Raw genomic sequence first — 12,803 nt, forward strand, 5'->3', positions numbered from 1 at the left:
GACTCACCCCTCTCTCTCCCCCTCTGCTCCTCAAATCTCTGCATTCATCAGTGCTATTCAGGTTTGGATTGGCCACCCTCGATCACGATGGAGGGCAGGGCCAGCTCCAGGGTTTTGGCCGCCCCAAGCAGCCAAAACAAAAACAAACAAACAAACAAAAAAGCTGCGATCGCGATCTGCGGCGGCAAGTCCTTCACTCCCAGGCGGAGTGAGGGACCGTCCGCCGAATTGCCGCCGAATACCTGGACCTGCCACCCCTCTCCGGAACGGCCGCCCCAAGCACCTGGTTGAGAAATTGGTGCCTGGAGCCGGCCCTGATGGAGGGGCAGCCAGGCAATATTTGAGTGAGTGGTGTTGCAACATGGCACTTGGGGTCATATGACTGCCATATGACTCCATGCACCAGGTCACAGTGCCCGGAGTTGGAAGCTTGGCCCAGCTCGGCGGGACAGAAGCTGTATCTGCCAGATGAGTGCGGGGCCAGTTTACTCTCCACTCCTTGTGAAAATTCTTGCGCAATTTTGTCAATTGCATCATCTTCTTGAAAAGGCGCTGCCCATACACTGAAAGGCTGCCAGGGGGATAGTCACCCCTCACCCCAGATTAGCTCTGCCACTGACACAAAGATGAATTGTACTGGCGAGCTCTACGTTAGCTCTGTATAGTTCTTACTTTGTGGAAGCTGGTTTCCTTTCTCACATTGTATAAGATATACATCTTATCAAAAGATGGTATCATATGATTCTCATACTACGCATGGTAGATAATAGTTCATTCATCATTCATGTTTTCTCTTTTTGATGCTTTGGCATTTCTGATCCTGGCCCTGTGTCCCCTGGATCCAGATGCTGGGAGTGTGCTCCTCAATGTATGGCTGTCCCGGGCCTGCACCTCTGTGGCACTGTCCCCCTACACACACACACTCACTCACTCTGTCTCTCTGTCTCTCTCTCTCCCCCTCCCCCCCCGGCTGCAATCCATGTAGCTGAACTTGAAGCTGTGCTGTTTTTTTCAGTGGAACCTCTCTACTCCCATGGGTTGTATGGACTATGAGAGCCAGGGGAACAACTGGAGCTGCACTGCCAGCACTTACAGTCAATATGCGGGAGGGAGGCAGTAAGACACTGGGCCTCCAGACACTTGGCTCTAACCTCCCCTTGGTCCAACCACAGGGACAACCAAGCGGGGGTGGGAGGCAGCCCCTCCAAACTGATTGTAAAAGGGGCTCAATCTGCCTGATGGAACAGTTGGGGAGGGAGCTTTGGGAAAGGAAGTGTCTTTCTGTTTTTTGGACATTGCTTAGCCCTTTCTGGATAGTAAATGACTCTAATGATAAACAACAACATAAGATCTGGGCTTTCCATGCCTCAGTGACTGAGGTGTCACAACAAAAGCAGATTTGACCTTTTTTTGACCTCACAAATGACTTCCTAATGCATTCACAAGCTAAATATGAGTCAAAAGTGTAACGCTGTTGCAAAAAAAAGCGAACATCATTCTGGGATGTATTAGCAGGAGTATTGTAAGGAAGACACGAGAAGTAATTCTTCCGCTCTACTCCGTGCTGATTTGGCCTGGAGTATTATGTCCAGTTCTGGGTGCCACATTTCAGGAAAGATGTGGACAAATTGGAGAAAGTCCAGAGAAGAGCAACAAAAATGATTAAAGGTCTAGAAAACATGACCTATAAGGGAAGATTGAAGAAACTGGGTTTGTTTAGTCTGGGGAAGAGGAGACTGAGAGGGGCATGATAACAGTTTTCAAGTACATAAAAGGTTGTTACAAGGAGGAGGGAGAAAAAATTTTCTTCTTAACCCCTGAGGATAGGGCCAGAAGCAATGGGCTTAAATTGCAGCAAGGGCAGTTTAGGTTGGACATTAGGAAAAACTTCCTGTCAGGGTGGTTAAGCACTGGAATAAATTGCTTAGGGGGGTTGTGGAATCTCCATCATTGGGGATGTTTAAGAGCAGGTTGGACAAACACTTGTCATGGATGGTCTAGATAATACTTAGTCCTGCCTTGAGTGCAGGGGACTGGACTAGATGACCTCTCGAGGTCCCTTCCAGTTCTATGATTCTACAAACTACTACTGTACTGGGCGGCTCATCATTCATGCTGGATTTCAGCTGCGCTCACCCAGTAACAAGACTGTGGCCTGAATCTGAAATCTCTCTGGTGTTGGCATGGGGAACTCTAGTCTGTGCCTATAAATTGCCCAGCACAAAGGGGCCATTATTCTGATCAGGGCCTCTGGGTGCTATTGTAATAATATAAGAATGAATAATAATACAATCCCCTCCCCCGCTATTTCTGACACCATTAGCTGGTGGTACCCTCATTACAGCTCCTGGAGGGCTTTAGAGCCACGAAGGGCAGCAGATCTGGCCCAGAATCCAACATTCCCCTGAGTTTGGAGGTGTTGGATCTGGGGGTTGGTTTTGTGCCAACCGCTAGCGTTTATCTTATTACCAATTACTTATCACCAGCACGCACGGACCATTTCTCAGCACTCTGCGTAAGAGCTACTAACAAAAACATCCCAGCCTGGTGAGGTGAAAGCCCGGGCCGACTGAAAATCATGCGCTTGCCTGTTGCAGCGCGTGTAACAACAGGCGTTTGCTCAGCGCAGCCTTCCCTCTTGCTGCGGCCTCGGGGAGCAGCGCGCCCAGCCACTCCAAGCCGCCCGGAGCTGACTGACATCCCCGGCACCCAGTAGGCTGCAGCTTGGAGCAGCTCCCGGCCGGGCTGGGCTATTCCCAGCGCTGCGGCTCTCGAGCAGAAGCGAAAGCAGCGGCCCGAATGAGGTGGGCGGCGGAAGCGCCGCGCAGCGCAGCGCCCACGCCCCCAGCTGCACGGGAGCTGAGAGGCTGGTGCGCCGGCCCCTCCAGGACCCGGGCTCCTGCGAGTCTGCCCCGCGCCTCCCCCCGCAGACAGGGGCCGGGCGGGTGGCACCAGCGGGATGCTGCTGCAGCTGAGCGCCGAGTTTGATCTCCAGAGCGATGTGGTCCCGTGGCTCTTGGCGCAAGGTCCGGCAGCGGCTCTAGGTAACGCTGATGCTCGGGGAGGCGCTTTCCGAAATGTTTCTGTAGGGTCGCCCCCACCCCCGCTAGCCATATCTGTCTTGTACTCGGCTCACCTGTAGGGAAAGTGCCCTCGCCTCCGCCTGCCCCGTCCCAGATGTGGCCCTGGTTTCTTTAGTGTGTGCACATATGTATGGTTATCTGGCCCTTTAAACATCCCCACAACCCCGTCTCCCCCCCTTCTTAAAATGGGACACAACACAAAGGGAGGGGGAAGAAGTTTGACATGATGTGATATTAATGTCCTCTTGCTGGGTCAAAACGAAGTTGGCTGGCATCTAATTTTTCATGAATCAGCACCTTAGTTTAGTTTATGGCAGTAAAAACAGCAGCTGAGTGGTTACAAGAGAGCCCAGGTGTGTTTAAACTTGGGCCTAAATGAGTGAAGTAGTGTCTTATTTGGGCATGGTTTAGTCAGGTGCTGGGAGCATGATATGTGAACCATTGCCAAAACATATCTAGAAATACCTGTCTGCCTTGATGTGTGTTATGGTTTTCCCATTTGTATGCTCCTTGGCTGCCAGTTACAAAGATTGCTGGGCCTAATACTCGACTGATTTACAGCATGTTCAAATACCATTAAAGTCACGTGCAGAATCCAGTCCACTCATTATTTATGTAAGTACAATGTCCAAATGTCCACTTTAAAAGTGATGCAAATTGCAAAGTTATTCTGTATGGTGTGAGTATAAATTTTAGATGGTGATATATATATATATATATATTTTTAAATGGAGAATCAGGGAGTTTAATCTATTATGGCAGGGAAGTGAAAATAGTTCAGTTACACACGAGATGCAGACTGCACTTAAGGTGACACGCCAAGAGTAAATATCATAGAGTCTAAAAACTAATATAACATTAAACAGGTTAGTCTAAAGTATGTGTGTTTAAAAGCAACTTCCTTGAAATGTGAGCCAAATTCATCCTTGGTATAGCTCTCCACTAAAGTTACTCATGCATCAGAGATGAATTTGGCAAAGAATGTTCAAAGTGAAACAATTGTATATGACAACAGGAAATAACCTATGTAGATTTAACTTCCTACTAACAGACTACTATCATATATGCTAGATGTTATCCCTTTCTTTCACAAAACTTTCCTCTCTCACTCCCCATTTCTCCAAAAATTTGGTTAGAATACTTTCCCCCAGTAACCTCCTCTAAAAAAAAAAAAAAAAAAAAAAAAAAACTTTTATCCATTTCGTAAGTGAATGCTAATTAAAAGTAAATTAACTATTAGATGCCACAACAATATGAGATTGCTTAAATTATTCTGTTGTGTGGTGTGGGAGCTGAGAAGCAATAAATAAACCCAGTGGACTTTTGGCACAATGGTTCCCCTCCGCCCCACCTGTGAAGTAACTGGTTCAGTTCTGTTTTTTAAAAACTACAAAAGACTCAGTTTAGAAAAGCAGAAGGAAATAGCATAAAAATCATCATCTTTAGGGTCCTACCAAATTCACTGTCCATTTTGGTCAATTTCATGGTCATAGGATTTTTAAAATAGTAAATTTCATGATTTCAGATTTTTAAATCTGAAATGTCATGGTGTTATAATTGTAGGGGTCCTGACCCAAAAGAGAGTTGTGGGGGCTCACAAGGTTATTGTAGTGGGGGTTGCGGTACTGTCACCCTTACTTCTGCACTACTGCTGGTGCTTCCTTCAGAGCTGGGCAGCTGGAGAGTGGCGGCTGCTGGCTGAGAGCTGAGCTCTGAATGCAGAGCCATCACCAGCAGCAGCACAGAAATAAGGATGGCCTGGTATGCTATTGCTCCCTTCTGCGCTGCTGCCTGCAGAGCTGGGCCCTTAGTCAACAGCCGCCACTCTCCGGCTGCCCAGCTCTGAAGGCAGTAGTGCAGAAGTAAGGATGGCATGGTATGGTATTGCCACTCTTACTTCTGTGCTACTGCTGGCGGGGTGCTGCCTTCATAGCTGGGTGCCCAGCCAACAGCCTCCGCTCTCCAGCTGCCCAACTCTAAAATGACCCCCCTAAAATAACCTTGCGACCATCCCCCCTCCCCCCCGCAACTCCCTTTTGAGTCAGGACTCCCAATTTGAGAAACACCGATCTCTCATGTGAAATCTGTATAGTATAGGGTAAAAGCACACAAAAGACCAGAATTCACAGTGGGGAGACCAGATTTCACAGCATTTTTCATGGCCGGGAATTTGTTAGGGCCATAATCATGGTAGAGACAGATGCTAGTATCTGTACTAAATTCTGAATGTCTAATTGGAGACCTTTTGGCAAGATACATAATTCAAAAAAATCAACCATCTATGTGGTGTTGCTCTATAAAGGGGTATGTCAGATTGATTTATCCCCAAACAAATTTATACAAAACCAAAGGTAAATAGGAAAGTTTCCATTATTTTAAAAATAAATTCCTTACCTTTCCTTCTACCCCAAAGTCTGTAGTTGAAAAGTATTCCATGTATGTTAGGTATTATTATCATCTACCATTATATACTGGAGTGATTTACTATGATATGAATATGTCCTATAGTGTGGACATAGCACTGACCATCTTGTTTAAGACCAATACAGGCCGCGCACGGCCTTTTTAAAAAAGCAAAAGACCTGTCTTTTTTAGAATGAGCCCATCTGATGTTACTAGTGTTACTGTCTAGCATTTCAGCTTCTGTTCACATAGTGACTTTTCTACCTTTTAAAAATAAATTATTTTTGTGTCTAGGCACCCAGGGCGTTGTAGCCTATTAGTTAAACTACTATTAAACTACCATGGGTTCAGCTCCCATTGCTACAGTTTCAGGCTCAACAGAATTATCTTGTAAAGTCTCACATGCATGTTTAACGTTATTCTCGTTGAATAACTCATATGAACAACATTAAGCATCCACATAAGTTTTGTCAGTATTGGGGCTCTAATCACTGGATTTTGGACAAAAATATCTTGTATGATGCTGAATTTAGCAATCACATATGTTGTACTCACAAACTGACATATCTCCAATTAAAGGTCCTACCTAGTAGAAGCATTATGTTTGTAAAACATTGGTCAGAACTGAAGAAATTAAACTTTTTAAAATAAACGTGAAAATATTTGTTTTCAACTGTTTTTAAAGGAAATCTGGGCTTATTTGTATTTAGCCCAATCATGTGAGTGTTCAGAAGACAAGCAGCACTTCTTGCTATGAATTAAAACTGTGCTATATTTGAACAAAGTCTTCCTGGCTATTCTGAATCTGTTGGTGGTGGTAACCTGCTGGAGAATCACAAATGGGCATCAGTATACAGGAGACTTCAAGCAAGTTTCAGAATTGCTTGAAAGCTGATTTAATTATCTTAAAAAGGATTTTAATTTCTAGATGTTAAAGCATTTTTGCATCTAGCGCTAAATGTGACTAAATATAACATTAAAAATGAATGTTTTCTCCCTTGAGGATTTGAGAGTGTTATGCAGCCCCTCTTGGAATTTCCAGTGATGTACACACACTGAGCATAGCTAGGATCAAGGAAGGAGCTATACACTGAGAGAAGATGGGTCTCACACAGGCCCTGATCTAAAGTCTTCCATTGAGTTCTGTGGACTCTGGATCAGGGGGCTACTGTCTGCTTGGAGGTCAAATTCATCCTTCCTTATACACCGTAGAAAGGGGGTTGATGGGACAGTATTCACCCTTGACATGCAGGCAGGCTGTGTGGTTGCTTGCAGTCTATCCTTGCCTGCTATTTTAGTCTGTGGATTGGGATATTGGCTGTTGTTCTTTGTGCCCTTTACATTGGGTTTTTACCCACTGGATCTTTCAAGTGCAGATTTACCGTAATTATCACTGCCCCGGTCCACTCCAAATGCTCAGTCTGTGCTGGCTTAGTAAGGGTGGCAGGAAAATCACCTTTGTGACACCAGTGTGTCCTCCCTCCTCTCCATCCTGGACTGATGAGGAGGCCCTGTGGTACAGAGGGTATTGTGTGGGCCCTCAATATTGGAGTCAATTCTGCCTTGAGGGAGTATACTATATGGAAAAGGATTTGTTTGGAGACTGTTCCCTGAACTTTCAGGATAGTATAAGTGGCTGAATCCAATGAAATATCCATTAATATCAATGTAGGGTGTAGTGTCATTCAAAGGGATAATGACAGATCTTCTGGGCTATTTATTATTGGGTGATCATCTCTGGTGTAACGCTGTTGTAATGGACTTTGAGTGATCTGACAGCTGTGGAAAGTGGTGAATCTAGTAGTGTAAAGAAAGCCAGGATTTCCCCCTTGTTTCCCAACAACAAAATGCCAGTGTTCTGAATTTAATTGATCCTAACAGGGATAAATAAAACAAAGGAGGTGTTCTTTTCGTTACTAATTGTGTTAGCACAAGCCAGTTTATAGTATAAAAATACCTGACCATATGGAGGAGGCACACTCTCTACCAACCTTAGGTGATAACTACAAAGTTATTAGTGTCAAACCCAGCTAATAACCTAACAGGAATCTTGAAGAATTTTTCCATTCACACTTTCTGAACACTATTGCTGTTACAAACTAGCATACAGTGGTTAAAATGCAGCCATCAAATGTTCTTTTTATGGACTACATTTCCTCTCCCAGGCAAGTTCCCATTTGTGAGGCAACAACTCTTTGGCAACCACAACTGCTAGAAAAGTGGCATAAGGAAAGCAGGCCTTTTTATTGTCTTTAATATATGAGATTTATCCTTTCTGACATACACTAATCACACTATTTCCTTTTGTTTTGGGCTTCCCTGCTGCCTGGGCCTTCTTTTTCCCCTTCATGTCCATCGTGGTACCCCAGTGCAGCGGTTCTTAAACTGGGATGTGTGGAATGTATTCTGGACGGGCTTGAAAAGATTTAGGGGGGGGAAATTACTGCACAAATTCAGAGCTGGGTGGCTAGAGAGCAGCAGCTGCTGACTGAGTGCCCAGCTCTGAAGGCAGTGCCGCAGCCAGCAGCAGCACAGAAATAAGGGTGGCAGTACCATACCATGCACCCTTACTTCTTCACTGCTGCTGGTGGCAATGCTGCCTTCAGAGCTGGGTGGCTGGAGAGCGGTGGCTGCTAGCCAGGTGCCCTAGTTGGGGCGAAACTACTACAGACAGAAAGAAGGGGGTGTGATCAAATATGTTTGAGAACCACTGCCCCAGTGTATACTGCTAGGCTGCATGGCTCCCTGGTGGCGCTGGTCACTAAGGGAAAATTCTGTTTCTTATCCTGCTCTTTATGCGGAAGTGGCCTCTGGAGGAGTCAGCTAGGCTGACATTGCCTCGTTTCCAGGTACGTCTCTGAGTTGCCTGGAGAAGCAGCTGGAAACAAGGTGACAGGTGTCGTGGTGCTGGTGCCACCTCTCTGTTGATCACCAGCCAGTGCTCTGAGGACTGCAGTTTGAGAACTTGCAATGCATAGCCATTACTTAACTTCTAAAGTCCTGTATGCGTGTAATAGAATGGGTTGAAAATGATCTGCTGTAAGCAGCATACAATGAATCCAAACCTCTTATTTAGAATTCTAACAGAAAATAGGAGTTGATCCTGAAATTTTGCAAGGAGATGGTTGAATTCCATTACTATGGCAATTAGGACTGTTAATTCAAACATGGTTTCCATGTTGTTGGATGGGTGAGTGAGGAATGTTTAGAAGCTAAGCTCTTTTTCTATAAGTTTTAAAACTCATTACATCTCATTTGAAGTTTCATTCGGGATTAAATAGAAGCCTGCGTATTACACTATCTTCGTCAAGAAGAGAGGAATTTTTTCATGCGCACAATATGCTCTAGAAAGGCCTTCATTTAAGTGTTTTTGCAGATGTAAGACTAATGCTGATTTGTTTTAAACCTACATAAGTTCTACAGTGAATTAATCCAAATGAGTGTCTTATGCCTTTAATACTTCTCATTTCAGACGCTTTTGAGAAGAGTGCAGCAACACCGTATGTAGTAAATGTTGAAAGAAATGGAAAAATTATTTATACCTGGAAGGTAAGTCTACAGCATAGAAGTCTGTTCAGATATACCGGAAAGTAAGAATTCGTCTAATTTAATCTAATACTTGCATTTTACATTTCTTTTCGTTGGGATTTAAAATCTGTGATTTGATCGATTACAAGTTTTGGATGCCTTTTAGGTTACTTACAAAACTGTTTTTTCCTTGGGGCAAGGCTGGAGAGACTGAGAGAGTGAAATCCTGGCTCCATTCAAGTCCATTGGAGTTTTGCCATTGACTTCACTGTGGCCAGGATGTCATCCTGAACGAACAGCCATTACTTACACAAATTTTTCATAAACAGCACATTCTTCCTCCCTGAGAGCTGAGTTGCTTAAGAAAGGCAGAATCTACTGAATTCAAGCGGAGCTATTTCACTTAAACTTGGTTCTGTATAAGTGACATCTTTAAACTTTTTAAATGGTAAAAAATACCCTCCTCTTATGCTGTGCTTTGTGTAATTTTAAACCCTGCCTGTAGTCATGAACTCTGAAGTATCTCTAACTTGTTTAGCATCCTTCAGAGCTACATAGGCTGACCAGATGTCCCGATTTTATAGGGACAGTCCCGATTTTTGGGTCTTTTTCTTATATAGTCTCATGTTACCCCCCCACCCCCGTCCTGATTTTTCACATTTGCTATCTGGTCACCCTAGAGCTACAGTCATTTTTATTGCAAAAGCCTACATTTAGGGCCCCGTTCTCCCTAGTGCATGTAAAGAAGAAGTAACACTCAGTATAAATCTTGTGGCAGTGCAAGAATTCTCCAATTGGTTTGGGGATGATTCCCACTCTTTGGAAGAAGTTGGGGTTCAGATAGCAAAATCTACTAGTACCCACCCAGATTCATGTGGATTTTAGGGGATCTGCTGGGGGCACAGGCTGCAGGGCAATGCACATCCAATGGAACTGCATTTCCAGGGATGCCTCTTATTCTTTGACCTGCCCCCTCCAAACAGCAGAGCATCCAGCAGGGCTTCCCCAAGGATGAGGGAAGGAAGAGGCTGCAGCAGAGCAGAATTCCCTTTCCTTGTGGCTGAAGGCTTTCCTTTGCATAAGGACGCCAAGGGGAGTTATGGGGCCTTTACACGTCACCTGGCAGTATTAACAAACCTCCCTTTGTTTTTCGTTTGTTTGTTTTTAATATTTTAGTTTAATGAAATATCCGATTTTTGTATTACACAAAACTCTATTCATATTTTACTCTGATCCATTCAAAGTTCATCTGTGCAGCTGTTGACAGCAAATCTTCTGGGCACTACAGACTTGAGGAGGCCAATTTTTGTTCATAAGGGGAAAGTGCCTTCTTTCTAGCATGTATGGAATGTTGCATTAAGCATTCCAGGGCTGCAGACTGGCCAGCCCAATCACTTCATATGGCAGTCAGGCTCTTGGGAAAAACATCAGGATTCACTGAGCTTGCTTCAGCGTGTTTGCCTTCCCATCCCCAGCTAGTTACATTTCCTAGGGCTGAAGTAAACTCTGCAGGCTGTGTGGTGCCAGGTGGTGGTAGCGGGGCAGAAGGGAGATCCTGAAAACTGGGTGTAGCAGAGTGGAGAACACATTTGCATGAGGTTTCCACCTGCCAAACTGCTCTGAACTCTGTCCTGAAGAACATGTTTTTTTGTTAATTCCCCAGTCCTCCTGTCTCGCCAAAGTAGGCTGACCTTCCCCTGGGTAGGTCAGTCTACTACAGAACCAGCATCTGGAGCCTTGCTCCCTTGGGAAGACCACAGATATGTTTTGTTTGGGTTTTAAGATTTAAAACCTGTTACTGGAGTGGAGAGTACTCCTTGGAGTATTTTCACCACTGGGCAAATTTGAGGGCTGGTCATATGTTGTATGTTAAAAAAAAAAAAGAAAAAAAAAAGCATGCATCCTTCTCCTAGAGCAGTGGTTCCCAAACTGGGGTTCGCAAAATGTTACAGGGGGTTCTCGGGAAAAAATTCCCTAATGGCGGACAGAGCTGTCCCTAGGGACCCTGGGCAGCACGGGGTCAGCAGCCCAGAGCTCCTGGACTTCCAAGAGCTAAGCAGATCAAAGCAAGCATCTCTATCACACTGAGGAGATTTAAACTTCAAGACTCCTTATAAGAAATGGAAAGGGAGGTGGATATCTTTTGCTGTTTTTAAAATTAAATAGGCAACTAGTATTGTTTTTAAAATTATTATGACGAACAAGTTTAAGCTTTGTTGTAATGTGCATCGATTGCCTGGACTGCTCAAGACCTGAATGCTTGTGTAGGAGGAACTCTTTGAGTTGGCTTCTTAAATACCTTCCTGCTGTTTCACATCTGATACTCCTTGATGAAACCTAAGAGCCTTGTCTTATAACGGGGTTATTCAAAGTGATGCAAGCTACGAAAGTGAGAGCTTGGAAGTGTGTTGCCGTTTTCATAATGTAATAAAAATACTGTCACAATAAATGATAATTAATAATAAATAGTGTGTAATAAGCATGTCATAAAAACAATGTTTATGTTTCCAAGATCACTGCTTTTATAATTCATACTCAGGTCAAGGAGAATATCCCTGGAAATATTAATTTTTAGGAGGGGGTTCACGAGACTTGACATTTTAGTGAAAGGGGTTCACAGGTTGTTAAAGTTTGGGAACCACTGTCCTAGAGAGAGGAGTGTTGTCTGTGTGAGACAGACAGATAAGGTGTCTAACCTGCTGTGGGATCTGTGCCGGCCTTAATGTCCAGATAGATTCCTATTGAAGTTAGTGAGACTCCATGCAGGATTGTGTCCATCCATGCTGGTGCAGTTGTATGATGGGGGTCTGAATTATCCCAGACCCTTGTGTATGCTAACTTTTTTCTCCAGAAGTTGGAATGATATACAAAAAGTATAAATTTCATCCTGTACATAAGATGCTTTTTGCATCAAATTGTCAAAACTTGGAAAATGGACCATTTTTAAGCCTTAAGAGTGAAATGCTGGCTCCACTGATAGGCAACTGGAGTTTTGCCATTGACCTTAATGGAGGCAGAATTCCACCTAAGGTGACTTTTGTTCTGCAGTAACTTACCTGATTGACTGATAGCACATGTACTGTTTTATCTACTTTGTTCCCTTGTGTATGGCAAAACTTTTCCATCTGCTGATCTTTTTATGACTGACTTCTTTTTGTGCAGGAAGGGACAGGGTCTTGAATTTATCTAACTACTTATCAGTTACCCACACATACAGTAAAGTTTAAAGTCCCATTTTTGACCTACCTTAAAACTTGCAAACTGGTGAAGAATGTCTTCTGAATGATGAGTATTTTTTCATGTTGCTACTCTGTTGTTAATATACAGAAATGATATTGAAAAACTTTCTCATTTTATTCAAGAACAATAGATATGGTTACCCCAGTATCTGCAGGTTTCCTTGTTCTTCCCTATATTCACTATGAGGAAATAACTTCATTACTGCACATACTGGTGTTGGTTAACTGCAGATCTTATTGTGTTGTCCCAGGCAATTTAGTCTTTAGATTGATTAATATAGTTTACAGTGGTTATTTAAAATAAATGAGCCACCATTTTTGTGAGAGACTCTCAAACATGTGTCCTTCCTGCTGGCTCTCTAGCAGCAGTTAACTCTAACACTTGTCAGAGCACTTCATGTTCATACTAACATCATCAGCAAGGCTGGTGCACAGACAAGGGTGTAAACTAAACTGAGCTATTTTGGTTTCTGTCCCATTAAACACAATTGGAAAACAATCTGTATCTGCCAAGTGAAAAAAAACCATATGTATTGTGTGTAGGATCAGT

General features: G+C 43.8%; 1 protein-coding gene across 7 annotated transcripts in view; it reads left to right on the top strand.

The window, feature by feature from the left end:
• Positions 1 to 2,821: 2,821 nt before the first annotated feature.
• GSAP (gamma-secretase activating protein) overlaps positions 2,822 to 12,803 on the top strand; it is a 70,288-nt gene continuing 60,306 nt past the window's right edge. For all 7 annotated transcript variants that reach the window (XM_024109166.3, XM_042859376.2, XM_024109167.3 and 4 more), the window contains exons 1-2: positions 2,822 to 3,044; positions 8,959 to 9,035. In XM_024109166.3, the coding sequence (XP_023964934.2) occupies positions 2,960 to 3,044; positions 8,959 to 9,035 (162 nt within the window). In that variant the 5' untranslated portion in view covers positions 2,822 to 2,959. The remainder of the gene's footprint in view (positions 3,045 to 8,958; positions 9,036 to 12,803) is intronic.

Source organism: Chrysemys picta, chromosome 1 (genome assembly GCF_011386835.1).
Source record: "Chrysemys picta bellii isolate R12L10 chromosome 1, ASM1138683v2, whole genome shotgun sequence".
Taxonomy (NCBI): domain Eukaryota; kingdom Metazoa; phylum Chordata; order Testudines; family Emydidae; genus Chrysemys; species Chrysemys picta.